The sequence below is a fragment of the Nerophis lumbriciformis genome, linkage group LG23, assembly GCF_033978685.3.
Source record: "Nerophis lumbriciformis linkage group LG23, RoL_Nlum_v2.1, whole genome shotgun sequence".
Taxonomy (NCBI): domain Eukaryota; kingdom Metazoa; phylum Chordata; class Actinopteri; order Syngnathiformes; family Syngnathidae; genus Nerophis; species Nerophis lumbriciformis.
In genome coordinates this window covers 12912572-12938039 of record NC_084570.2, presented here as the reverse complement: position 1 = coordinate 12938039, position 25468 = coordinate 12912572, and the positions used below count along the sequence as shown (strand labels likewise).

General features: G+C 40.6%; 1 protein-coding gene across 2 annotated transcripts in view; it reads left to right on the top strand.

Moving 5' to 3' along the window:
• The window catches only part of appa (amyloid beta (A4) precursor protein a), a 61226-nt gene extending 44947 nt beyond the window's left edge, over positions 1-16279 (top strand). The window contains exons 6-17 of one of the 2 annotated variants that reach the window (XM_061985050.1): positions 147-415; positions 988-1155; positions 4154-4287; positions 6647-6721; positions 6812-6970; positions 7670-7798; positions 7871-7970; positions 9564-9776; positions 9844-9897; positions 11926-12017; positions 12521-12667; positions 14186-16279. In XM_061985050.1, the coding sequence (XP_061841034.1) occupies positions 147-415; positions 988-1155; positions 4154-4287; positions 6647-6721; positions 6812-6970; positions 7670-7798; positions 7871-7970; positions 9564-9776; positions 9844-9897; positions 11926-12017; positions 12521-12667; positions 14186-14287 (1642 nt within the window). In that variant the 3' untranslated portion in view covers positions 14288-16279. The remainder of the gene's footprint in view (positions 1-146; positions 416-987; positions 1156-4153; positions 4288-6646; positions 6722-6811; positions 6971-7669; positions 7799-7870; positions 7971-9563; positions 9777-9843; positions 9898-11925; positions 12018-12520; positions 12668-14185) is intronic. The other variant, XM_061985051.1, reaches the window with a different exon arrangement.
• The last annotated feature ends 9189 nt before the right edge of the window (positions 16280-25468 follow it).

Here is a 25468-nt window from a genome sequence, read left to right as displayed (position 1 = left end):
GACTAGTCATCTATCAAAATTTCCCTAGTGTAAATGCAATAGTCTCAGCGTTCATTCTGATTACTATTGAGTGCTGTTGTTGGTTCCGCTCCATTTTTTTCTTTTTAATTTCATTTTTCCCTTCCTTGTCATTCTTTCTCTCCCAGTATGGTGCGGGAACCAGAGCCAGCAGAGCAGCAAGAGGAAACCAAGCCATCTGTAGTAGAGGAGGCGGCGGCCGAGGAAGATGATGAGGAAGAGGACGCGCTGGATAACGACCAAGATGGAGATGGGGAAGAGGACGAAGACGGTATGGAAGATGAGGAGGAGGAAGAGGAGGACACGCTTGATGACAGTGACGACGAGCCCGCAACCAATGTTGCCTTGACAACGACGACCACCACCACTACTGAGTCGGTTGAGGAAGTAGTCAGAGGTGAGTTGGCACTCTGTTCTTCTCTCTCTGTGTCTGGAGATTGTGAAGTGAATTCATGCTAAAATCATAAATAAGCTCCATAGCTGGGATTCTCAAACTATGGCACTATAGTGGTACACGGGCTCCAGCTTGTGGTATGCCAAAGTATCACTTAATTAAACATTTAAGCACAGTGTTACTGTTCAATCTGTGTGTAATATTTGAGTGGCCAAAACTATTGAATATACTTGTTAAATAAAACCTCTGCATTGTTTTTAATAAATACTTAGACCTACTACTCTACTGTACATTAATGTTGGCTAATTATGGTGGTACTTGGAGAGCCAAGTGTTTTCTGTGGTGGACTTGGTAAAAAAAAATTGAGAACCACTGCTCTATAGAACTTTGACTTTGTAGTGCTGCCCTTTCTATTTAAATGAACATAAAACACTTTTTTTATATGGCTGCTTAAATGACAGCGACATGTTCTGAATCCAAGTGACAAGGAGAACATGCCATGGATTGTGTACGTTTACTGGCAAGCTGATGCAGTGGTTATGGATGATGACAGGTTTGTGTCTGTATTCTCCAAGATGTGTGCTGGGCCAGTGCAGAAACTGGTCCATGCCGGGCCATGCTGCCCCGCTGGTACTTTGACCGCCAGGAGGGCCGCTGTGTTCAGTTTATCTACGGTGGATGCGGAGGCAACAGGAATAACTTTGAGTCCGTGGAATACTGCCTGTCTGTCTGCAGAAGCGTCCGTAAGTTCTGCCGAAGGCAGAAGACTCAGACTAACCTCTACTGGGTCAAAATCTCGTTTTGTCTCTAACCCCCTGTCAGATGCTCACTGCTCCTTGGTCTCTTCTGGACTTTCCCTATCGCCCTTAGCTTCCTTTCCTGGCTAATCTTTTAACATTTTCCTTTTGTCCTTTATCAAATCTGAAGTCAGTTTGCAGTAATTGTCATCCTGCATCGCAATCGTTCAAGCTGGCATGTTATTGCTTCACAGTTAAAGCCTTTTTTAATTAGTGTCGGATCATTCAGTTGCAACGTGTAAAGGTTTTAAATGGTTTGACACTCCAGGTTGCTCAATATTGTTCCATTTAAATGAGTAGCTGATTTCAGTGTTTGGCTGCCTCCCTTTGTCTATGCGTATGTTTTTCTTCTGCGGTGTGATTGTAGTCAAGTTGAGTGCATGCCGCACTGCCTCAGCCTATTTCTGCTGTGGATGTACACTAAAGGCTGCACCTTTACCATGGCCATATCTCATAACATGTTTTTCAACTGTTGTGGGTTGAAGAGAATGTGCTGGTGGGATCTTTTTTAAAGGTGGCTGTTGACAAGTGGTCTTTTTCAAAGTGAATAAGAGCGCATGATATTTTTTTGTGTGTCCTGTGCAGTCATGCGTTCTAAGCAAGCCGATTTTCAGGTGACATGCGACCTTCACGCCTGCACACACGTGCGCACACATCAACAAGACAGAACACGAGCCACCTTTTGATTGCTCTTAGTATAATGAACCCTGCTGATTTAATTCAGGTTCACGCCATGTGTCTTGACACTTTAACTTTCAAGGCCACAGGACGAAGTTAAACGGGAACATTATCACAATTTCAGAAGGGTTAAAACCATTAAAAATCAGTTCCCAGTGGCTTACTTTATTTTTTGAAGTTTTTTTTTAAATTTTACCCATCACGCAATATCCCTAAAAAAAGCTTCAAAGTGCCTGATTTTAACCATTGTTATATACACCCGTCCATTTTTCTGTGACGTCACATAGTGATGCCAACTCAAACAAACATGGCGCATAGAACAGCAAGCTATAGCGACATTAGCTCGGATTCAGACTCGGATTTCAGCGGTTTAAGCGATTCAACAGATTACGCATGTATTGAAACGGATGGTTGTAGTGTGGAGGCAGGTAGCGAAAACGAAATTGAAGAAGAAACTGAAGCTATTGAGCCATATCGATTTGAACCGTATGCAAGCGAAACGGACAAAAACTACACGACAGCCAGCAACACGGGAGAAAGTGAGTACGAATTCGGCGATCGCCTTCTAACCAACGATTGGTATGTGTTTGTTTGGCATTAAAGGAAACTAACAACTATGAACTAGGTTTACAGCATATGAAATACATTTGGCAACAACATGCACTTTGAGAGTGCAGACAGCCCAATTTTCATCAATTAATATATTCTGTAGACATACCCTCATCCGCGCTCTTTTCCTGAAAGCTGATCTGTCCAGTTTTGGAGTTGATGTCAGCAGGCCAGGGAAGCTAGGGTCGATATTCTTCTCTTGATCATCTTCGGTGGCATAAGGGACGGTGTGAGCCAAGACATCCAGAGGGTTTAGCTCGCTTGTCTGCGGGAACAAACTGCCGCCATTGCTTGCCGTGCTACCGAGGCCCTTTGTCCCTGAATTGCTCACACACTCCGGCAGATTCAATGGGGGTCTGGCGGCAGATTTCTTTGACTTTATCGTTGGAAATGCATCTGCTTTGAGTGTCGCAGGATATCCACACATTCTTGCCATCTCTGTCGTAGCATAGCTTTCGTCGGTAAAGTGTGCGGAACAAACGTCCAATTTCTTGCCACTTTCGCATCTTTGGGCCACTGGTGCAACTTGAATCCGTCTCTGTTCGTGTTGGTACACCCTCCGACAACACACCGACGAGGCATGATGTCTCCAAGGTACGGAAAACAGTCGAAAAAACGGAAAATAACAGAGCTGATTTGACTCTGTGTTTGAGAAAATGGCGGATTGCTTCCCGATGTGACGTCACGTTGTGACGGCATCGGTCCGAGAGCGAATATTAGAAAGGCGTTTAATTCGCCAAAATTCACCCATTTAGAGTTCGGAAATCGGTTAAAAAAATATATGGTCTTTTTTCTGCAACATCAAGGTATATATTGACGCTTACATAGGTCTGGTGATAATGTTCCCCTTTAAGTTTGTACAGTTGAAGCTAGATTTACGAACATCTCTATTTGTGAACTTTTCGATTTACAAACTCTTAGAACAAGCCAAATATGCCTCTGTTTGCGAACGCTTCATTCATTCATTTTGTGTACCGATGGCAACCAAAAAGGGCGCAACATTTTTTGGGAGGCACAGCCCTCTACGCCTCTTGCTGCGCAGTACACTACTAGTCACTTCTAAGTGCTTCATTTAACATGTGTGGTTTTTGCCTTTTGACATGTTTTGTCCATTTGCTAACTAAGTATGAGTCCCAAAATGACAACAGACGAGCGTAGAAAAAGATAGAGAGAATTAATGCAGAGTAAAAAAAATAAAAAGACTTCGGTGTGTGTGTGCTCATGTTAGCAGACCAGCGCAAACAGAGAATAGCAGCTTGTTGTTGTTTTGGCTCGTTAATAAAGTGAAAGTTGATCCATCATCTCCTTATGTTTGTTTGTAAAGTACTATAAAGTGTTTTGTATTGTGTTTAAAGTGTACAAACCTTCACTAAAATAGGAACTTTTGCTTTGCTATACACACTTCAATTTACGAACCCCGTTCAAGAACCAATTATGTTTGTAAATCGAGGTTCCACTGTGTCATACAAATAATTATGGGTCATGTGAAGGGTTAATTTGTTTGCTTTTGTATAGTTGCGGTGTTCTTCCTCTGTTGACCTATTCTGAGCTCTGTGTTTGTCCTCTATTAACCACATCGTAATAAAAAAAACAAGGCTTTGCTTGTAGTTCTCACCCCTTTTCACCTTCTCTTATCTTTTTTTTGGCTGATGTGTAGTACCCACAGCCACTCCCGGTTCTCCTGACGCTGTGGACCACTACCTGGAGACGCCTGCTGACGAAAACGAACACGGCCATTTCCAGAAGGCTAAAGAAAGCCTGGAGGCCAAGCACCGCGAAAGGATGTCCCAGGTATTAATGGAGTAGCGAGCAAGAGAGGCTACTTAGAATTATGCCTTTTCCGTTGTTTACGCTTCCATCGCTACTTGCGGATTAGTCATTGAAATACGTAAGTCAATTTTGTTCGTAGTGGGAAAAGCATTGTGAATAGGAAATGGAGAGTCGACGAGGTGTAGCAAAAAGAATAAGTGCATCTTTTAAGCCTCTCTGGGTGGGGCGCCTGAACGGATTGTGTTTTAATTGCTTTCTTTAATGAAGTGATTTGCTCTCCAGTGGAGAGCCAGATGGTCCAAAGCCTCCGTTTGCTTGCTGCAGACCAGGACGCCTTCTGCAGAATTTAATACTACATTTCGTTGTGCTGGAGTTTAGCACTGTGTCATCACCTTTAGACACTGCTATCTAAAGAGTATGCAACTGAAGAGGAAGCTTAAGCCAACCGATGCTGCCTGATTTACTAAGATCTAAATACCTCGCGCTAAACAGCGTGTGCAATCTATAAAATAGCTTCTACTATTAGTGGGTGTGTTGCATGTGATTTACTAACACTGCTTGTACAATTGTAAAGTGGTGCAGACCGACTTATTTAAATGAGTGTACTATACAAGGCATCACCACCATTTACTGCATCATTGTTATTGTGGCGTTTTGCTATGTTTTCAAACAGTCAAGGAACATGTGCTACTTTTATTGGGCATTTTAGAAGCAATCCTGCAGTGCATCTACATTGACACAACTTTCTTCTTTTTTTTTAAAGCTGAAGATGTGCTCATTGGAGAGAGGCTGTACTTATTCCTCTCAAGACACAAAAAAATGCATACTTATATAAGTTTTTTCATATAAGAAATATTTTAATTTTAATGATAATATTCTCTATAAAAAAACAAAAACAAATGTCATTAAAAAGTACAAAAGTTCAGTTTACACTGCACACCAAATCAGATTTTTTTTTTTTTTTTGCCCTCAAGTGACTCAGATCTGATTTTTTTTTTGCCAGTCTAAATGCTCCAAAGTGCTTCAAATCTGATCTTTTGGCATCAGATTCAGGCCACATCAAGAGGTAGTCCTGAATCCGATTGGAATCTGATCTTTTGAAATGTGACTTCAGTCTAAACGCAATGTGACCCAAATGCGATACGGATGTGATTTTTTTTCATCAGCTTTGGGCGAGCTACGTCATTCGTGTGCGCCGGAAAGACGCAGTCGCCAGTGGAAGTGGATATTTCATCACAACATCCGGTTTCGGTTTCTATTTAAGACTACCAAATTTTAGGTGCTTCACTTGTCAACAGTGCACAAATAATAGGCTATACATAATATATGAATATATATTTTGATTCCCGAAGAAATAGCAATTGTTGAGGGACCGGAATTGACGCTGAGGCTTATTTTCTTACATGTGAGTTGAAAAATAAAGCTCCCGAAGATCCACACTGAGTTTTCTCTACTTAACAGCGATAAAAAGATTACAACCCTCCAAATATATTACACTATACACATCCGTACATACATTATATTAAATTTACTTTCAAGTAAAAAAAAGAAAAACACACATTTTTAAGGTGTTGACTTTTATTTTATTTTGTTATAGTGACGTCCTCCTGGTCAACTTCCTTGTGTTTTCACTTAACCAAAGTGCGCCTACAAGTGACGTTGAGGCCACCTGTGCACGTTTACACCGAAGTCTTGACAAAAATCCCATTTTACTTGTAGTGTAAACACTCAGATGGAAAAAATCAGATCATAAAAAAAATTGATTTGGGCCACTTTGGCCTGCAGTGTAAACAGTCAAAATGACACCAAAACGCATCAATTGAATTTGTTTTAATCAGCCATTTAAATCCTCTTGCAGCTATAAATTTCTAAAATGATGTTGGTGAATTGACGATATGTCTAATTATTATTTTTTATATTCGGAATATCCTAAAATGTTAAAACACACACTTAGGACAGAGGATTCCCGTCTGTCCATCATGAGAGCACTGAATGATCATTTTGCACGTCCTTCTCACACGTGCTAAATAGTGCTCACGAAACGGTAATGAGTGTTGATAAATCACATTGCGCGTGCTAAATAATTATATTTGCGTCTTCTCCTCCAGTACTGTGGGATGATTATTAGAAAAGTATATGTTTTGCATATTAGGGAAGACAGAGACGCAAAATGGATGGCACGCCTCATTATGCTCACTTATCAGACGCAATCTACTTTGCACATGTGCGTGTGCTATCAGGTTTGCACGTGTTTTAGTACACACAAACATTGAGTAAATCAGGCCCTTACTATACTTGGTGTGAAATTTCAGATAAACTGCTGTGCATGTTTGCATTCACACACTTTGTTGTTAATGTACTTTTTATCTTTGTGCATAAGGTGATGAGAGAGTGGGAAGAGGCTGAGAGGGAAGCTAAGAATCTTCCACGTGCTGACAAGAAGGTGGTCATCCAGGTGATTAATGCATATTTAAAACATTTAAGGGCCAGCGAAGGTGTTTTCTTCTACTGTCTTAACTCATACATGTTGCCATTTTGTATGAAGCGTTTCCAAGAGAAGGTAGAGACGCTGGAACAGGAAGCGGCCAGTGAGCGGCAGCAGCTGGTGGAGACCCACATGGCCCGAGTGGAAGCTCTGCTCAACGACCGCCGCCGCCTGGCTCTGGAGAGCTACCTGACTGCCCTTCAGCAAGACCCCCCCAGGGTACAAAACACACAATCATTGTTTGAATGCGAATAACTGACTATTTTTACAAAAGAAAAGTAGTGAGAATATCTCCATGTTAAGAAACTCGGCTTCGCCATGACGTCTTGTTAGTAAACACAGACACACCCCCTCCCACACACTCATACACACACACACACACACACACACACACACACACACTCATACACAGAGCGCGCCTCTTCTGTGTCGCCTATTCTGCAGTGCTCCAATAAAACACACTCAGATCTTCTCAGTTTCTAGCCGATACTACATAAAAAATAACGTAAAATAACCCAGTGTTGTAGTAACGGTAACTGAGTTACTGAATATAAAAAATTACGCGTTAGATTACTATTTACCGCCGAAAGTAAAGGCGTTACAGTAACGCGTTAGTCCCAACACTGGTCATGATTAATCCAAATTCAAAAGTGTGATTAATCAGATTTTTTTTTTTAACATTTCCCTGCACTACTATTTATAAGCAAGTTATTTTGAGTATTTGTTAGTTTCCTCTCAATATGTCCTCTAACTCCGGGAAGAGCTATTTCAAGGCCGATGTGCTAATAAAAAAACATCTTGTAACTTACTGAAAAGCTTTCACGTCAAATTTGATCAATTTTATCTTCAGCTGGCTTGTCTGCGCTCATGCTGTCATGTGTCCGCACCTCACTGTCTGCCTTGCTCTGTCTGCCGCAGCCTCGTCACGTCTTCAGCCTCTTGAAGAAGTATGTGCGTGCCGAGCAAAAGGACAGACAGCACACTCTGAAACACTTCGAACATGTCCGCATGGTGGACCCCAAGAAGGCGGCACAAATCAGGCCTCAGGTACCCCACACCAGAACAGTTCTTTCATGCTGGAATAAGAAATTCATCACCTCTCATGCCCTTGTCTGTTAGGTGCTGACCCACCTGCGTGTCATTGAAGAGCGCATGAACCAGTCGTTGGGTCTTCTCTACAAGGTGCCTGGTGTGGCTGACGACATCCAGGACCAAGTCGGTGAGTTTCACAGCACATTTATTATCTTGCTCCTTTGGGACAATTTTACTTCTCTGAAAATGTGGAACATTAATAACTAATAGGCAGTAATGTTTGAAGTATTTACAATGTAATCATGGCAGCCTTTAAATAATCTTTATGAGAAATGTTTCTGCGGTCATTCTTAGCAAATTCCAAACCCTGTGAGACAGATGTGAGAAAGGACTGATTGTGTTACATGTAACAGAAGGGTTGAAAGCTCTAAATTCCATGCATTTTTTTCCTCTTTCTTTATACTTTGGAGCTATTTGACCTAATTCTTCAGCACAGAGTCAAATGAAACTGTTTGCTGGGAAGATAAATCTGTCTCCCTCCCACCTTTCTATCCACCCCATCCTTGTGCTAGGTTTCTGCGGTTTTTTGGGTTGTTGGTGTTGCGTGCGTCACACAGCCATCTGTGTCTCTCTGAGACTGTGACAGTTTGTACTGCAATGTGGATGATGCATGCACCAACACACACACACACATGCACATACACTGACTGGAAGAAAAAGTACCAGTGTGAATGTTTTAAAAATGTTATTGCATTCTTGGAGGCTGAAAATCATCTGTGTGGGTTTTTATGGTATACAGTATGAATTAGGGTTGTCCCGGTTCCGGTACCAAAATGTATTTCGATACTTTTCGTTACTTTTCAAAATAAAAGGGAAATAAGGCATGAGAAGTATCCCACACTTCTTTTTACACCCCTTCTACTCAGTGCTTCAGCGTGTGCACCTTTTTTTTCTGTGTTTTATCGCCTTTTGACAAGTTTTTTCCATTTTGCTAAAATATTATGAGTCCCAAAAACTCAACAGACCGGCATGGAAAGAAGGGGGGAATCGCTGTGGAGGTAAAGAAAATAGGACTATTTGCGAGGAGTACATTAATGGTGCTCACAAGTATGGAAGAATTGACAAAGCAGGCTTTCTACCACAGCACGTTTCAATTGTGATGAGACCGGAATTTTACAAAAATAGATCCCAGTGCAGATTTATTTTACAGCGGATGAAAGGCTACCTCTTGTTCAACAGTACAAGAGTATACACGCGCACACCCCTTTCCTTTTTTCTCTCTGTCTAATTAGCTCCTTGCCTTAATTTTCAAAAATGTTTATCATTGTAGCAATATGGTTGTTAAAGTTATGGATTTTTGTGATTTCTGATCGTTTGCGAGGGCCATAGTGGCTTCTTTGTGTGTGCATGCATTGGCAGAGTAGCGCATACAGCACAGTTCACCTAAAGAAAGACAAAGTCCCTCCATCAACCCTCTATTAGTTTGATATACAGTACTGCGTAGTACTTTGTTGTTTTCAAAGTGTATAAACCTTCACTGAAATATGGACTTTTGTTGAGGCTTGAACCTATTATTCATATTTATATTGGTTCTTTACAGAGAAATTTGCTTTACTGTACGAACATTTGGATCAAATTTACGAAACCCGTTCAAGAACCGATCAAGTTCGTAAATCGATGTTCCAGTGACTGTATAATATGAAACTAACAAATAAGGTAATTGCCAAAATACTCTTTCCCTCATCCTTGGTCTGTCTCCTTGTGATTTCTCCTGTATCAGAGCTTCTGCAGAAGGAGCAGGCTGAGATGGCGCAACAACTGGCCAACCTGCAGACAGATGTGAGGGTGAGCTACGGCAATGATGCCCTAATGCCCGACCAGGAGTTTGGAGATGGCCAAACCGACTTGTTGACTCAGGAGGACTCCCTAGGCCTGGGTGGAGTTGGCTTTATTCATCCTGAGAGCTTTAACCAGCCCAACACTGACAACCAAGGTGCCTATTGCAGCATTTAGTCCATAAAAATTGTTACTCATCGTCTTGACTATCTTCTTTCCTCCAGTTGAACCTGTCGACTCTCGCCCAAGTCTTGACAGAGGCGTCCCCACACGGCCAGGTAGGTTTGATATCAGGAGTGTTGTTATGGGATACCGGTCCAATATCAGCAGAAAAACTATTATCCGATTATATCATCTTGCATCTTAACTCTCCGCTCCGATACAAGCATTTCTGTAGCATGTTTACCCGTGCAAAGATGGACAGTCAGTAACACCAATAACACAAAGCTGCCATGCAGTCAGTTTTTACTTCAAAGCTGTCATTGCTCAGAAAATAATTAAAATAAATAATTGACCTATTTAAGGCTCCAATTACTTCACATCAAATATTTACCTTTGAAATGTTTTTGGGGAAATATTGCATATTGTGTGTTTTCTCCATATAACTAAACACGTTTTTCTTTGGCAAAAAGGTCATAAAAATCAAAATTGACAGATAGATCTGAAGTTGACCTCGAGATTTAAGCGTTGAAAGTAAAAATAATATTGATTTGACTTCATTTTAACACTTTTAAGAGTGGTGCCCTTTTTTGATTTTTTTCTAATTGTCATTGCTCAAAAAAACACTAAAGAACCAAAAGTAATGTTGTTAGGAATTATTTACCTGTTAAAGGCTCCATTCGCGTTACATCAAAAATTCCACTTTAAACAAAGTGGCTGAAGGGGCATAAAATATAAGAAAAAAATCTACTTTATGTCAACGGATGAATCTGATGTTGATCTATAGATGTTTAAGAATCAAAACTTTAAAAAAAAATAATATTATATGACTTATTTTTAACACTTTTTGAGTCCCTGTAACCTTCGACATTCACCAAAATTGAGGAGAGCCCTTACAATACAGCCAATAAATATAGTATTGGTTGTGAAATTGAAAACGATCAAAATGGCCCCGTGCATGCTTTAATTTTTCAGTGTGTGGCGTGGAAAAATATCCAATTCGCTTTCATTAGCTAACGACAAACAAATCTAATGCACGTGCACGTGTTACGCACGCATCGTAGTTAACATCGTTACATGCTGAAAGCCGTAAGAGAATGGGATATAACGCTTAAAACACATTGGAGAGTGAGCACCTTTTAAAAGCATCTGTGCTAAAGCAGGGGTGTCCAAACTACGGCCTGCGGGTCAATTGCGGCCCGCCAGCGTCTTTGGTTTGGCTCGCAAAATGTTAATAAGGAATTTGGTCCATGGAGTGTTATCAAAATAATTTTAGATAACTGCTAATCAGATTGTTGCAAATTTGCCGCCATCTTGTGGACAATGTGAGTAAAGTATATTACCTAATCCAAACAACCTTCCCTAGTCATGGCGCAAACAAATGCAACCAACACAAAAAGTCAACAAACGTGGTAACACAACCTGCTCACTGAACTTTTTGGATATTTATTAAAATATATATATATATATATTCTAAATTACACCCATTCAAATCCATTACAATTCATGATGGCAAGAATACTTATCCAAGTTCATTTTAGCATTTTAGCTGCTTGATATTCTGATTGATTCCAAAACTTTAAGGAAGTCATCACGGAAGTAAACAAGGTGGAGTTAAACTTTCACATACTCCAATTAATAATTATTGATTTTATATATCCATTATATTAATATAATATGTACACATATATATGTATAGGCTATATATATATGTATATATATATATATATATATATATATATATATATATATATATATATATATATACATACACACACACATATATAATCATATACACACACACATATATATATATATATATATATATATATATATATATATATATATATATATATATATATATAATATCATTTTATATATATATATATATTTTTTTTAGCCCAAAGCGGCCCCCAAGTCAAAAAGTTTGGACGCCCCTAGCGTAAAAGATGCAAATAGCCCCTATAAATAAGTACAAGTAGTCACACAGTCGGTTAGAAATAGAAAAACACATTTCATCTTCATTAAAATGTCTGCATAGCAGCTGTTCTATACAATGCTCCCATCTTAGACCTGCTGGAGTGGGATGTGCACATGTGTATGAGGGAGCCTTCAATAATAGATGTTGCTTTCCTTTCCCTTGCCAGTGACAGGAATGAAGATGGAGGCTATTCCTGAACTTCGAATGGAGAAAGGAGACAGACAGAGTACCGAGTACGAAGTTCACCACCAGAAACTGGTAAACAAACACGAGGAGGTCTCTCCCTGACATACGTTGGTAGTGCAAAGTGAACATAGAGGACATGAAAGATGCATTCACTGACACGTGCAAGTTCACCCTTCGCCACGCTATCTTGAATTAATGCTGTGCACCGATAACCGTCAAGGTTGTCGCCATGGAGACGAGTGTCCACAGAGACGACCGTGATAATGAATGCGATTCACTGTCTGGACTTAACACCATGAGGCCGCAACCCAGTTTTTAGTAATCCTCCCGATATTGTAGTTCCAGCGCAAATGCCCAAATCTATAGTAAATCCGCATACCTTATTCCTTTCACCCGAGGTCTTTAATCCCTTAATCCCTGCAATTTATAGCATATCACATTTTCAGTGTCGGTTTGTCACTCATCTCTTTAATTGATATCCATCACAACGTTGAAAGAAGCCAAGGCTGCAATGTCAAGATGCTGTTTGCCTAATGAGCGTCATGCAGGTGACCTGACATGTGTCTCCGCCTCAGGTTTTCTTCGCAGAGGATGTCGGCTCCAACAAGGGCGCCATCATTGGCCTGATGGTTGGCGGTGTTGTCATAGCGACGGTTATCGTCATCACCTTGGTGATGCTGAGGAAGAAGCAGTACACCTCCATCCACCATGGAGTCATCGAGGTGAGAAGCAGCTGACGTGTGTTTTTGGTGATGGGCACGCTGCAGTGCAGTGGTGTTCAAATTGCGGACTGGAGGCCATTTCCGGCCCGCAGCTTTTTTTTTTATTGGCCTGCGACACTTCTTACAGACAAAATAAGAACATTTGACAAAAAAAATTGGAATAAGAAATTTTTGTGTGAGTGCTGAAATGCGCAAGCTGAACCTAAATCCTAACTACACAATGCTAACAGAATGTGTCAAGTACCAAGTCATATGACTATGAAGTATACACATGTAAAATTAGCTACTGTATTTTTCGGAGTATAAGTCGCACCGGCCGAAAATGCATAATAAAGAAGGAAAAAAACACATATAAGTTGCACTTGAGTATAAGTCGCATTTTTTAGGGAAATGTATTTGATAAAACCCAACACCAAGAATAGACATTTGAAAGGCAATTTAAAATAAATAAAGAATAGTGAACAACAGGCTGAATAAGTGTACGTTATATGACGCATAAATAACCAACTGAGAATGTGCCTGGTATGTTAACATAACATATTATGGTAAGAGTCATTCAAATAACTATAACATATAGAACATGCTATACGTTTACCAAACAATCTGTCACTCCTAATCGCTAAATCTGGTGAAATCTTATACGTCTAGTCTCTTACGTGAATGAGCTAAATAATATTATTTGATATTTTACGGTAATGTGTTAATAATTTCACACATAAGTCGCTCCTGAGTATAAGTCGCACCCAAACTATGAAAAAAACTGCGACTTATAGTCCGAAAAATACGGTAAATAATTCTTAGCATGTGTCAAGGACAAAGTTAAATGACTCAGAGATGTTTGGCTGCATAATTGGCTTGAAAAAATAGTGCATTAATGTTAGCATGCTAACAGTTAGCATGGGCCAAGTACCAAGTTATGAGTCTGGGGCGTTGGGCTGCAAAATTGGCAAAAAAAAAAAAAGGTAGCATGCTAATTTTAGTAATACTGTCTAAGGCTGAGCCAATCAGTGTCCACGATACTGAACCGTGCAATATGATTATTTTGATCTTGTTTCTTGGCCAATACTACTGTAGTATTGGTATTTTTTTAGTTTATTTAGCCCTTTTGTTTTTTGCTTCAAAATACTTAAATGTATGGCAAAATTGCGTAAGCGTAGAATATGCTTTGGTACCGATAACCCAAAACTAAGATAGGAATTTTGTGTTCAGGTAGTTCAGCATATATTGATCGCCCTATATTGTATTGACCACACATCCTTCATGTTTGTGGCCTCATATATATATATATATATATATATATATATATATATATATATATATATATATATATATATATATATATATATATACATATACACACATATATATATATATATATATATATATATATATATATATATATATACATATATATATATATATATATACATATACACATATATATATATATATATATATATATACATACATATATATATATATATAACAAACACCTGCCCTTTTCTGGCTCTACCCCAGGTGGATGCGGCTGTCACCCCTGAGGAGCGCCACCTGTCGAAGATGCAGCAGAATGGCTATGAGAACCCAACCTACAAGTTCTTTGAACAGATCCAGAACTGAGGGAAATGTCATCTCATCTACACTCACACAACACAAAACTAACATCTCATTCCACACATCAAGCACCTTCCTCCTCTTCCTCCTCCCCCCCCCTTTTCCTAAAGTAGTCTCCAGGGCGCAGTGTGGCATAGACCTAACCAGTAACTGATGCATATGGAGCAATAGTAGCCAGGGTTTCTTTCATTCATGCTTGGGCGGACACTGTGGTGGAGCCAGTTTGCACCGTTTGTTTACTTTATTGGAGCGAGACACCTTTTTGATTAGAGAGCGTTTTTATATGTTGCTCCGTCTGGGCCTGCTGATTGTATCGGAATGGCCCCGCCCAGTGCTCATAAATACCAAACCCTCCATAAATGAAAGAAGCTTGTTACGTCTGATCCGGGGGGGCCAACGCGTTGTTTTTTTTCTTGGCTTGCAACAATTTTAGAGGCGTGTAGGAGAATTTAGTCTCTGATCAGTCGAATTGTGTTTGCATGGCTCCCTATGTCTCATGTACACACTTTTTTTATGATATTTTTCTGACATGAAGCCCAGTTTTGTTTCTTTCCTGCACACTCAACGCTTGAGAACAATTAACTCGCTCTCCATTCCTCCATTCTCCTTTTTCTTTGTGCATTCTTATGACAGCTGGGCTGCATTATGTCACACTATCCGGAGATGTAAATGAACTTGCTGATGACGACACTAGTAATTATGTATTCTGAATGAGCTGTTTTTGTTTTTAATTTTTAAGTTTCAATATGCTTTCCACTTCTTCTTTTTTTTCCAAAAAAAACCAAACAAAAAAACCCTACAAAAAAACGATGTAAAGTCCTTTTTTTAAACTTGCTTGTAATGTACTGAAGTAATGCTGAAGTCGTAGTTGTTCTATGTAGTCGTGCATGACAACAGGATTTTGAAAGAGGAAAATATACGCAAAAGATCTTAACGCTGCTCTCGAGAACCTCTCACTTATAGATTGTCATTCTAGCAAGATTGTACATTTAGTATCTTCTCGTGATCACGTGAAAAATATACTGTAAATCAAATCTAGATGAACGGGCTCTGCTCTGATATCTTCAAATACACACTTAAAAGAGATCTGTGATGATTTTTTATTTTATTTTTTTTAATTTTAAGTGTGTATTCTTTTCCTGAGGCAGCAGGGGGGTGGCTTATCTGTATATTTTCATTTGATAAAATATATTGTGTTAAAGATCCTTATGATTTGGGGTTCACCATGTCATTTTTTTATTACAGAGTGCTAAATGTATTGTATGGGTGATGGTTTGCAGGGATCTAGAAAGGGATGGATTAGAAATATTTTTTTTGTCCTCGAGCATTAAGCTGACATTGTGTCCAATTCTGCTTCTGCAATTATTTTACTGTCCACCGATAGAACAGGTGGAGCTCTGGTAGGGGGAGTAGGAGGAAGGCGGCGCGCGCGGGAGAGAGTAAATGACTTGCAGTTCTGGATGGATAGCCAGGCTGTATTTATAATGGCTTTTACACCATCCATCATCCCCTCTCCTCCCTCCATCGCTTTTGTTTCTCTCCAGGCATGCTGCTCACCTCCATGCCAGCCATGCACATTCTACTTCTCGGGAGGATGAGCACTGCTCTCTGTATATAGATCATTAGAATGCCCCCCTACCCTCCCTGTGAAGGCCAGGATCAAACATTGATCCCCATATCCGACTACAGTCACCTTGTAAGTAAAGCACCCAACTCTTTCCGAAGGTGTGTTGCGTCTCAACACCACAATGGAAAGAAGTCACCCTGTTCAACATCTACAGTGTAGTATCTGTGAGTGTTCAATTCGACTTCTGGCAGCATGTGGTTTTGCAGAGGTGCTCAGAAGAAGCCCAACAGGGGGCAGTAGAGCAATAGAAGCAGGGATTTCTTTCTGTTGGCTGCACTGGTTTGATTGTCAATTGTGTAACATTTGCATTGACCTGGGAAACGCTTTCTACACTGTATTCCATAATAAAGTTTTGAATGTATCTACAGATACATCATGTGTGGTTTTTTTTTTCTTCAAATCATGCGTTTTCACCTCAGAAAATCTGTAATTTTTGTTGGTAGCCCATAAAATGTAATTACGTTATGTGTATTAATTTAATACATAATGGACTATATATAGTGCATTAATATATTTGTTTTAATATCCATCTATTTTGTTATGTTTGGGCTACATATACTCTGTATGTACTAACTAAATATCTCCATGATCTATGGGCAATATGTAGTGTAATAGTATTGACATTATATACATTAATACGAGTGTATTAATGTAATATCTAAATAGTGGGCTATGTAGTTTATTTCTTCTTGATGTATGGCCTATCAATAGATTATTATATTATTATTGCCATATGGGCTATAGCAGTGTAATATACACCTATGGACTATATAGTATTGTATTAGTTTAATATCTTCATGATATATGCGCTATAGTAGTGTATTATTTAACATATACAATGAACTGTAGTGTATATAAATATCTTCATGGTTGGGCTATGTATATATGTATATATACAGTATATATAGTGTGTTTATTGTCTTCATCATGTATGTGGGCTTTAGCCTACCGAATATAAAAGTGCAATATATTTATGATATAAGGGCCACAGTAGTGTATTAATATAGTATATTAATAGTACTGTATGTGAACTATAGCAATGTATTAATACCATAATGATAATGGTGTTGTAATGTAATATATACATAATATGTGGACTATAGCAGTGCATTTTTAATATTTTCATGATATATGGACCGTACAGTTTTGTATGAATGTGTTCATGGTATATGGGCAATACTAGTATATTAATATAATCAATATGTAATATGTGGACTTTACAAGTGGATTTTAATATTGTCAGGATGCATGGGCTGTACTGTACATAGCAGTCTATTAATATTTTCATGATATATGGGCTATAGTATTATTGTTTTGGCAAACTCTACATAAGGCCAAAGCCTTCACCCAAGCAGAAGGGCCTCATGTCCAAATGTCAGTTTGGCTCCCATTTCCTCCCAGAGGACAGAACTGGAATTACTGACAACATTTCCCAACAGCTGAAGACCATCAGTAATCAGGAAGGCTCTCACCTGAAGCAATCAAATCCACTCTTTTTAAGTCTGCAGCTCCAGCTCAGACTTCAGGCCAACAAACACTGCTCGAGGAGATTTTGCCAAATACAATAGAGACAACTGTTTAAAGAGACCAGGGTGGCTGACGGTGAGATTACTTATATTATTTTGATGTTTTTGATTTGATGTGTTGAATTTATTTTAATTGCCAAGTGGTTGTTAAATGTTTAAATGCCAAATCCAAGCTGTTAAAGGTCACTACATGTACTTTTGGAAACACTTTTACTTTAAAAAATGGTTTATTGTAATTTGTTTATATTGGTCCCTAATTACTTTTGTATTTGTCCACCTTTTCCAAAGGTTTTTCACCTTACATCTATTCAATGAAAAAAAGAGACAATCAAGTCCAAAATAAAAGGATAAACAGAGATGTGTCTCATCATTGGATTAAAACAAAGAGTGAAGTCCCAGTGAAACCCCTGGTCAAAAAGTCAAACCCTTTTCAAGTTAGGGGAGAAAACAAACAAACAAAACATAACTTGACAGTGAAAAACCGATCCCCACTGGACAACCAGGAAAAGGAGATCTGGACCAAAGATTTAAAAGTTAATTTCACCAAATTTACTCCAACTCCACTTTTGCTGTAAATATGGCTGACAAGAAGGTGCTTGACCAGCTAAAGACCGAGAGGACAACTGCAAAAGCATCATTCACCCGCCTTGTCAACAGCCTCACCAGGAACCATGATGACTTGTCTGAGGAGGAGCTCAGAGACAGTTTCAAGACACTCATCGCAGCAGTTGACAAAGTCATGGAAGCCAATGACAAGGTAGAGGCCAAACTTCTGACACAGCTAAAAGATGGAGAAACTGAACTCACCCAAGAGCAACAAGAAGATCTGGATAATACTTCAAGGGAGTGTGAGTCAAAGCGGGCAAAGGTCAAAGGTCAACTCCAGAAGGCCCTGTGGTACAAGTTTGGAAAAGATGAAATGTCCATAGCTCTTCTGGCAGCAGATGAGGAGTGTAGACGCACCACTGCTGTGGAACCGGAGGATATGAACCTTGATGGATATGAGTTCATGCTGAACCATCTGGAAGGACTGGTGAAGACTGCAAAGGAGGTGCATGGTCGGTGGAGACAATGGGTCCCTGAAGATACAGTAGTTGAAATTCGGACAAGCTTAAAAGGTCTGGAACTACAGACCACCAAGTTGGTTTCCAAGAAGGCTGACTTCATACAACAGAGGATGAAGGAAGAAGTCAGGAGGGAACCAATTGCTCCCAGTCATCCTGTGCCAGCCATCAAGTTGAAACCCACAGCCCTTCCTAAATTCACTGGAAACAAACGTGAATTCCACAGGTGGAAAAAGGACTGGGAAGCACTCCAGAGACAAGGTGAGCCAACTGGTTCCAAGGAGGTGAAGAAGGCCCAATTGCTGGACAGTGTTGAGGACCAGATCAGGAAAGACCTTCGTCTCACCACTCATAACACTGCCGATGACATCTTCCGTGTTCTAGAGAACCGCTATGGCAACCGGACTTCCATTGCTATAGAGATAGTGGAGGAGTTGCAAAGAATCCAACCCGTCAAAAGTACCCAGACGCGAAAAATCGTGGAGCTAATCCAAGATGTGGAGAAGGCGCTTCAAGATCTCAGTGAGCTTGGGGACACCGGTGCCATCAAAAACCCACTTGTAACCAAGTCGATTGAGGGGAAACTCCCAGGACCTCTCAGAAAGGAATGGCTCATCTATGCAGCAGACACCAGGAATGCTGTGACTCCAGCAAGCAGGTTTGACGGTCTCTTGGACTTCCTCAAAGAGCAAGAGAGCATATATGAGCAGCTGGAACAACTGGATGAGGAACCTAACAAGAGGGAATCGAAGCCTGAGCCAAGACATGCTAGGACAAAATCCACCAAAGCAAGTGATGACCACACTGGCTGTGTTGTCTGTGGAGATGGGAAGCACAGGAAGAAGCTGTACTATTGCATGCAGTTCCGGGCACTTCAGCTTGCAGAGAAGAAGGCTGCTGCTAAGAAGTTGGGAGCATGCAAGAGATGTCTTGAAGTCCATGATGACAGTTCAGACTGCAAAGATGATTTCCTATGCACCAACCATGCCTGCAAGGATGAACATGCACCTGAGCATAATTTCTACCTCTGTCCAAACAAGAAAAGCAGCTCGGCACAGAAAAAGAGCAAACCTGGCTCAATGGATGGCAAAAGCAGGAGAACATACACAGAAGAACAAGAGAACTTTGTCAAGAAGCTTTCCCCAGAGCTGGCAAGGCAGTTTCATGATGCGTTCTCCAATGCTGCATCCAAGACGTTCAACACCACAAAAGTTAAATCAGGACTTTTAGCTGAAAGTGGATTGCAAGAACTGCCAGTAATGATGATGTTATTGGAGGTCACCGCAAACGCTGGAGAAAAGATTGGAACACTGATCGACCTGGCGTCCGACACCAATTACATCACCCACAAGGCTGCAGACAAACTGAACCTCAGGAGCGAAGACATCACACTCATTGTACATGGTGTCGGAGGAATGAAGACCATTGTGGAAACAAAGCGGTACCTCTTGAAGATCAGAGTGAAGACTCCAAAAGGCACTATGAAATCTCATCAATTGGTCTGTTATGGTCCGGACAGCATTGTAGACATCCATAAAAGTGTGGACTCCAAACAGCTGCAGAAATTATTTCCGGATGTCCCACTTGGAGCTCTGACAAGACCCGATGAAGTCAGTTTGCTCATAAGTCACAGAGAGGGCCAGCTAGCACCTCAACGGATCAGAGGTATCGGAGACCTTGTACTGTGGGACGGGCCACTGGGAATGACAGTTGGAGGCTCTCATCCTGAACTCTTTGAAGACCTCACCGTTTCCGCCCACATGTCCAAAACACACTTTGCGAGATCAATGAGGACTGCTGCTTTGAGGTATGAAGAACTCACTGGCCCAGCTTGTAAAAAACCTCCCAACACTCAGGTTCACGCCAAGTTCCGGAGGTCAAACACTTCAACCACCAACCGGGACTTCCTAGACTGGTGGAAATGGGACAGTATTGGTGCAGCATGTGACCCGAAGTGTGGAGGATGCCGCTGTGGAAAATGTCAACCAGGCGGCAAAGAAATGACTCTTGCAGAGGAGCGAGAGCTTGAGGTGGTAAAGGGTGGCCTCACCTATGTCACGGAGGACAACCACAGCAAAGAGCCACATTGGCATGCCAGGTATCCTTGGGTGGAGGACCCCATGTCACTACCAAATAATAGAAAAACAGTTGAGGCCACATTCCTGAGAACGGAAAAGCAACTTGCCAAAACACCTGAGTGGAAGGTGGCATATGCTGCACAAGTGCATGACATGATTGATCGACAAGCAGCCATCAAACTACCCAAAGACACCATCACCAAGTGGGATGGTCCCGTTTGGTATCTCAGTCATCTCATTGCTCCTAATCCACACTCAGTCACAACTCCAGTGAGAATTGTCTGGAACAGCAGTCAAAAGTGCAGAGGCGTCAGCATGAATGACCTGCTGATGAAAGGCCCTGACGTCCTCAACCAGATTCGAGCTGTGCTTCTCCGATTCAGAAGTGGAGCACATGCTGCGCTGGGTGACATCAAAAAGATGTATAACTCAATCTGGCTGGAAGACCAAGAAGTGCACCTTCACAGGTTCCTCTGGCGTGATGCAGAGAATGAGGACCTGGAGGAATACGCAATAACAAGAGTGAACATAGGAGACAAACCAGCAGGGTGCATAGCGCAGCTGGCAATGCGTGAAACTGCAAACCTCCCTCTCTTTGCCCATCTTGAAGAGGAGCGTCGAGTGCTTCACAACGACAGCTATGTTGATGACATCCTCACTTCCCACAACAACCATGACCAGCTAAACATCATCACAGCCAACGTGGAGAGGATCCTGAAGACCGGGGGGTTTGAGTTGAAGCCATGGGTCTTCACTGGGCAAAGTGGGAGGAAAGAGCGCTCTGAAGAGGAAAGGACAATGAAAAAGACCATTATCTTACCAAACCAGATGAGCGATGATGACAACAAGGCACTCGGTCTGGGCTACAAAGTCGAGGAGGATAAGCTCCATGTCAGAATCGGAATCAACTTTTCAAAAAGGAAGCAAAAGATGCGGCTGGGTGAAGACCTTCTGCAAGAGGAAATAAGAGCCATGACACCCAACCCTTTGACAAGAAGAGAACTTCTCAGTCAAGTGTTAGGACTGTACGACCCAGTTGGCCTTGTAACTCCTGCCAAGCAGAAGGGAGCTATTCTGGTACGGAAGGCGTTTCAAGAGGCAAAGGCTGAAAGCCGTCCAGTCAAAGACACGTGGGACATTGCACTCTCAGATGACCTTAGAGGGAATGCAATCGATCTGTTCGAGGAGTACCATCAACTCAGCAAGATCCTGTTCACCAGGGCTCTAACCCCCAAATGCTTCATTATTGAACCACCCTCGGCAATCACATTCTCTGATGGAAGTGAGCATGCTTACGGAGCGGTGATGTACCTGAGATGGATCACAGACCTGGGTCCCATCATCAGACTGGTTGAATCCAAAGCAAAGCTAACTCCCTTGGACCACAAAGGTGATGCTGTCAAAGCAGAAATGTGTGGAGCAATGTTTGCCTCACGACTCAGGAAGTTCTTCAAACTGCACGGCCAAATCCAAGTCAGAAAGTGGTTTCACTTTGTTGACAGTCAAACAGTCCTCGGTGCAATACAGCGAGAAAGCTATGGCTATCAAACATTCTTTGGCAACCGGATCAAAGAGATTCAAAGCAGTACAGGACTGGTTGTGGATCCCTAGGTCACAAAACATTGCAGATGTCATCACCAGAGAAGCAGGCCCTCAAGATCTGGATGAACATTCAGAGTGGCAAAATGGACCCGAGTTCTTGAGTCTGCCAGAAAGTGAGTGGCCAACCAAATCTGTTAAGGAACTAGCAACCACAGCCAGAGAGAGCATCAACAAGTTGCAGAGAAAGGCATTTGCTGCTATGTTGACAAGGGCCCAAGCTCGGAAACAGTTCCTGGAAAAAGAGCCCGAACACAATCGAAACCAACTCCAAACAGAACAGAGACGGCCAACAGGGGGGTCAATTGTTCAAAGCCTTGTGGATGTCAAACGGTTCAGTGTCCTGACCAGACTGGTCAAAATAGTTGCAATGGTCTGGAGGGCAGCAAAAAGGTTCCGTCAACAAGTTCAGGCTTTGCATGGCCCAAAGTGGGAGGCAGTCTACTCCAGAGGAGCCATCTCTGTGGAAGAAAGGAAAGATGCCCTGAGAGACATTTTTCTTGCAGCACAAGAGGGCGCAATCTTCCAAAACTCAACTACTGACAGGCTGGTGGTGTACAAAGACCAGGACTCTGGTCTGTGGTGGACGAGTGCAAGCATCCGGGTTTTCCCAAGCTACTGTGTCCCCCTGACAAAAGCCCCAAAGGCAAAGACCAGCCATCCCAATTCAAGCAGCAGAAAGGAAAAGCTTCAAGCCACCGTTCTGCACAGAGACGTAAGACGGTTGGTTGTCCTACTACCTGCTGAGGAACAGGAATAGAAAATCTTGGCACAACCACCAAAACCAATCACGTGCACTTAGTTTGCCTACAGTCGGCGATCTTCCCGATGTATACATGGAAAGATCGAGTGGGAGGTGTTTTGGCAAACTCTACATAAGGCCAAAGCCTTCACCCAAGCAGAAGGGCCTCATGTCCAAATGTCAGTTTGGCTCCCATTTCCCCCCAGAGGACAGAACTGGAATTACTGACAACATTTCCCAACAGCTGAAGACCATCAGTAATCAGGAAGGCTCTCACCTGAAGCAATCAAATCCACTCTTTTTAAGTCTGCAGCTCCAGCTCAGACTTCAGGCCAACAAACACTGCTCGAGGAGATTTTGCCAAATACAATAGAGACAACTGTTTAAAGAGACCAGGGTGGCTGACGGTGAGATTACTTATATTATTTTGATGTTTTTGATTTAATGTGTTGAATTTATTTTAATTGCCAAGTGGTTGTTAAATGTTTAAATGCCAAATCCAAGCTGTTAAAGGTCACTACATGTACTTTTGGAAACACTTTTACTTTAAAAAATGGTTTATTGTAATTTGTTTATATTGGTCCCTAATTACTTTTGTATTTGTCCACCTTTTCCAAAGGTTTTTCACCTTACATCTATTCAATGAAAAAAAGAGACAATCAAGTCCAAAATAAAAGGATAAACAGAGATTTGTCTCATCATTGGATTAAAACAAAGAGTGAAGTCCCAGTGAAACCCCTGGTCAAAAAGTCAAACCCTTTTCAAGTTAGGGGAGAAAACAAACAAACAAAGCATAACTTGACAAGTATATTAATGTGATATATATGAAATATGTGGATATATTAGTGTATTTTGATATCTTCATGATATATAGGCTATATTAGTAATATATAAATGTATATGATACATATGGGCTAAATAGTGTATTAATATATTGAAGTATGGGTTATAGTGGTGAACTATTGTATTATATACATAATATGTGGACTACAGTACTGTATTATACTAATTATTTATAGGCTATACTAGTGGATTCATATAATATCTTTATGATATATGCATTGCTTAGATTGTGGTGTATTAATATATTTATAATATAAGGGTGATAGACAAGTAGAGCATTAATGTAATACATGCTGTTTGTGGACTACTGTAGTGTATTAATATCTTAATGACATTAAGACCATAGTATTGTTTTTCTTTTAATACATAATATGTGGACTATAGTAGTGTATTTTAATATAGTCATGATATATGGGCTATACTGTAAATAGTAATGCATTATATCTTCATGATAGAGTATATGGGCTATATAGTAATCTAATTAATATGGTCATGGTCTATGGGCTATAGTCATATAATATATACGTAGTATGTGGACTATATGTATTTTAATATGTTCATAACATGAGCTATACTGTTTAGCAGTCTTTTCATATATTAATGATATGGCTATATTAGTGTATTAATATAACATACATAATCTGTGGACTATAGTAGTGTGTTAATGTAATATACATAAATATTTGGACAATAGTAGTGTATTGTTGATATCTTCATGGTATATGGACTATATAGTAGTGTATTAATTTAATATTGTCATAATATATGGGTTACATACTTTTTTTCACCAAGTACCACCTCAGAAAACCTTTGGCCACCACAACGAACATTAAACTACAGTAGCGAAGTAGGCCTAAATATTCATTAAAAACGAGGCAGAGGTTTTATATAGCAAGTATATTTAATATTTTTGGCCACTGCAACATTACACACAGTTTGAACACAAACACTCTGTTTGGAAATGTATTTAGGCGATTCTTTGGCGTACCACTAGTGGTACACGTACCGCAGTTTGAGACTACTAATGTGTACTAATGTATTAACTGAATATCTTCATGATAGATGGGCTATAGCCGGGGTAGGGAACCTGTGGCTCTCGAGCCAGATGTGACTCTTTTGATGACTGCATCTGGCTCTCAGATAATCTTAGCTGACATGGCTTAACACAATAGGTAATAAATAATTCCGCTGGTAATCACAGTGTTAAAAATAACGTTCGAAATATAAAACATTCTCATTCATTTTTAATCGATCCATCCGTTTTTTCCGCACCTGTTCAAGAAGTCGCATTATGATAAATGATAAATGGGTTGTACTCGTATAGCGCTTTTCTACCTTCAAGGTACTCAAAGCGCTTTGACACTACTTCCACATTTATCCATTCACACACACATTCACACACTGATGGAGGGAGCTGCCATGCAAGGCGCTAACCAGCAGCCATCAGGAGCAAGGGTGAAGTGTCTTGCTCAGGACACAACGGACATGACGAGGTTGGTACTAGGTGGGGATTGAACCAGGGACCCTCGGGTCGCGCACGGCCATTTTCCCACTGCGCCACGTCGTTCCTACTTAACGATAAGAAGTATTTTATTTATTATTTGTGAGCTTCAGAATAACAATGTTATTAAAAATAAGATACTTATTATACTCTAAAATGTTGGTCTTACTTAAAAATGCACGCATTTAGTTGTATTCAGTGTTAAAA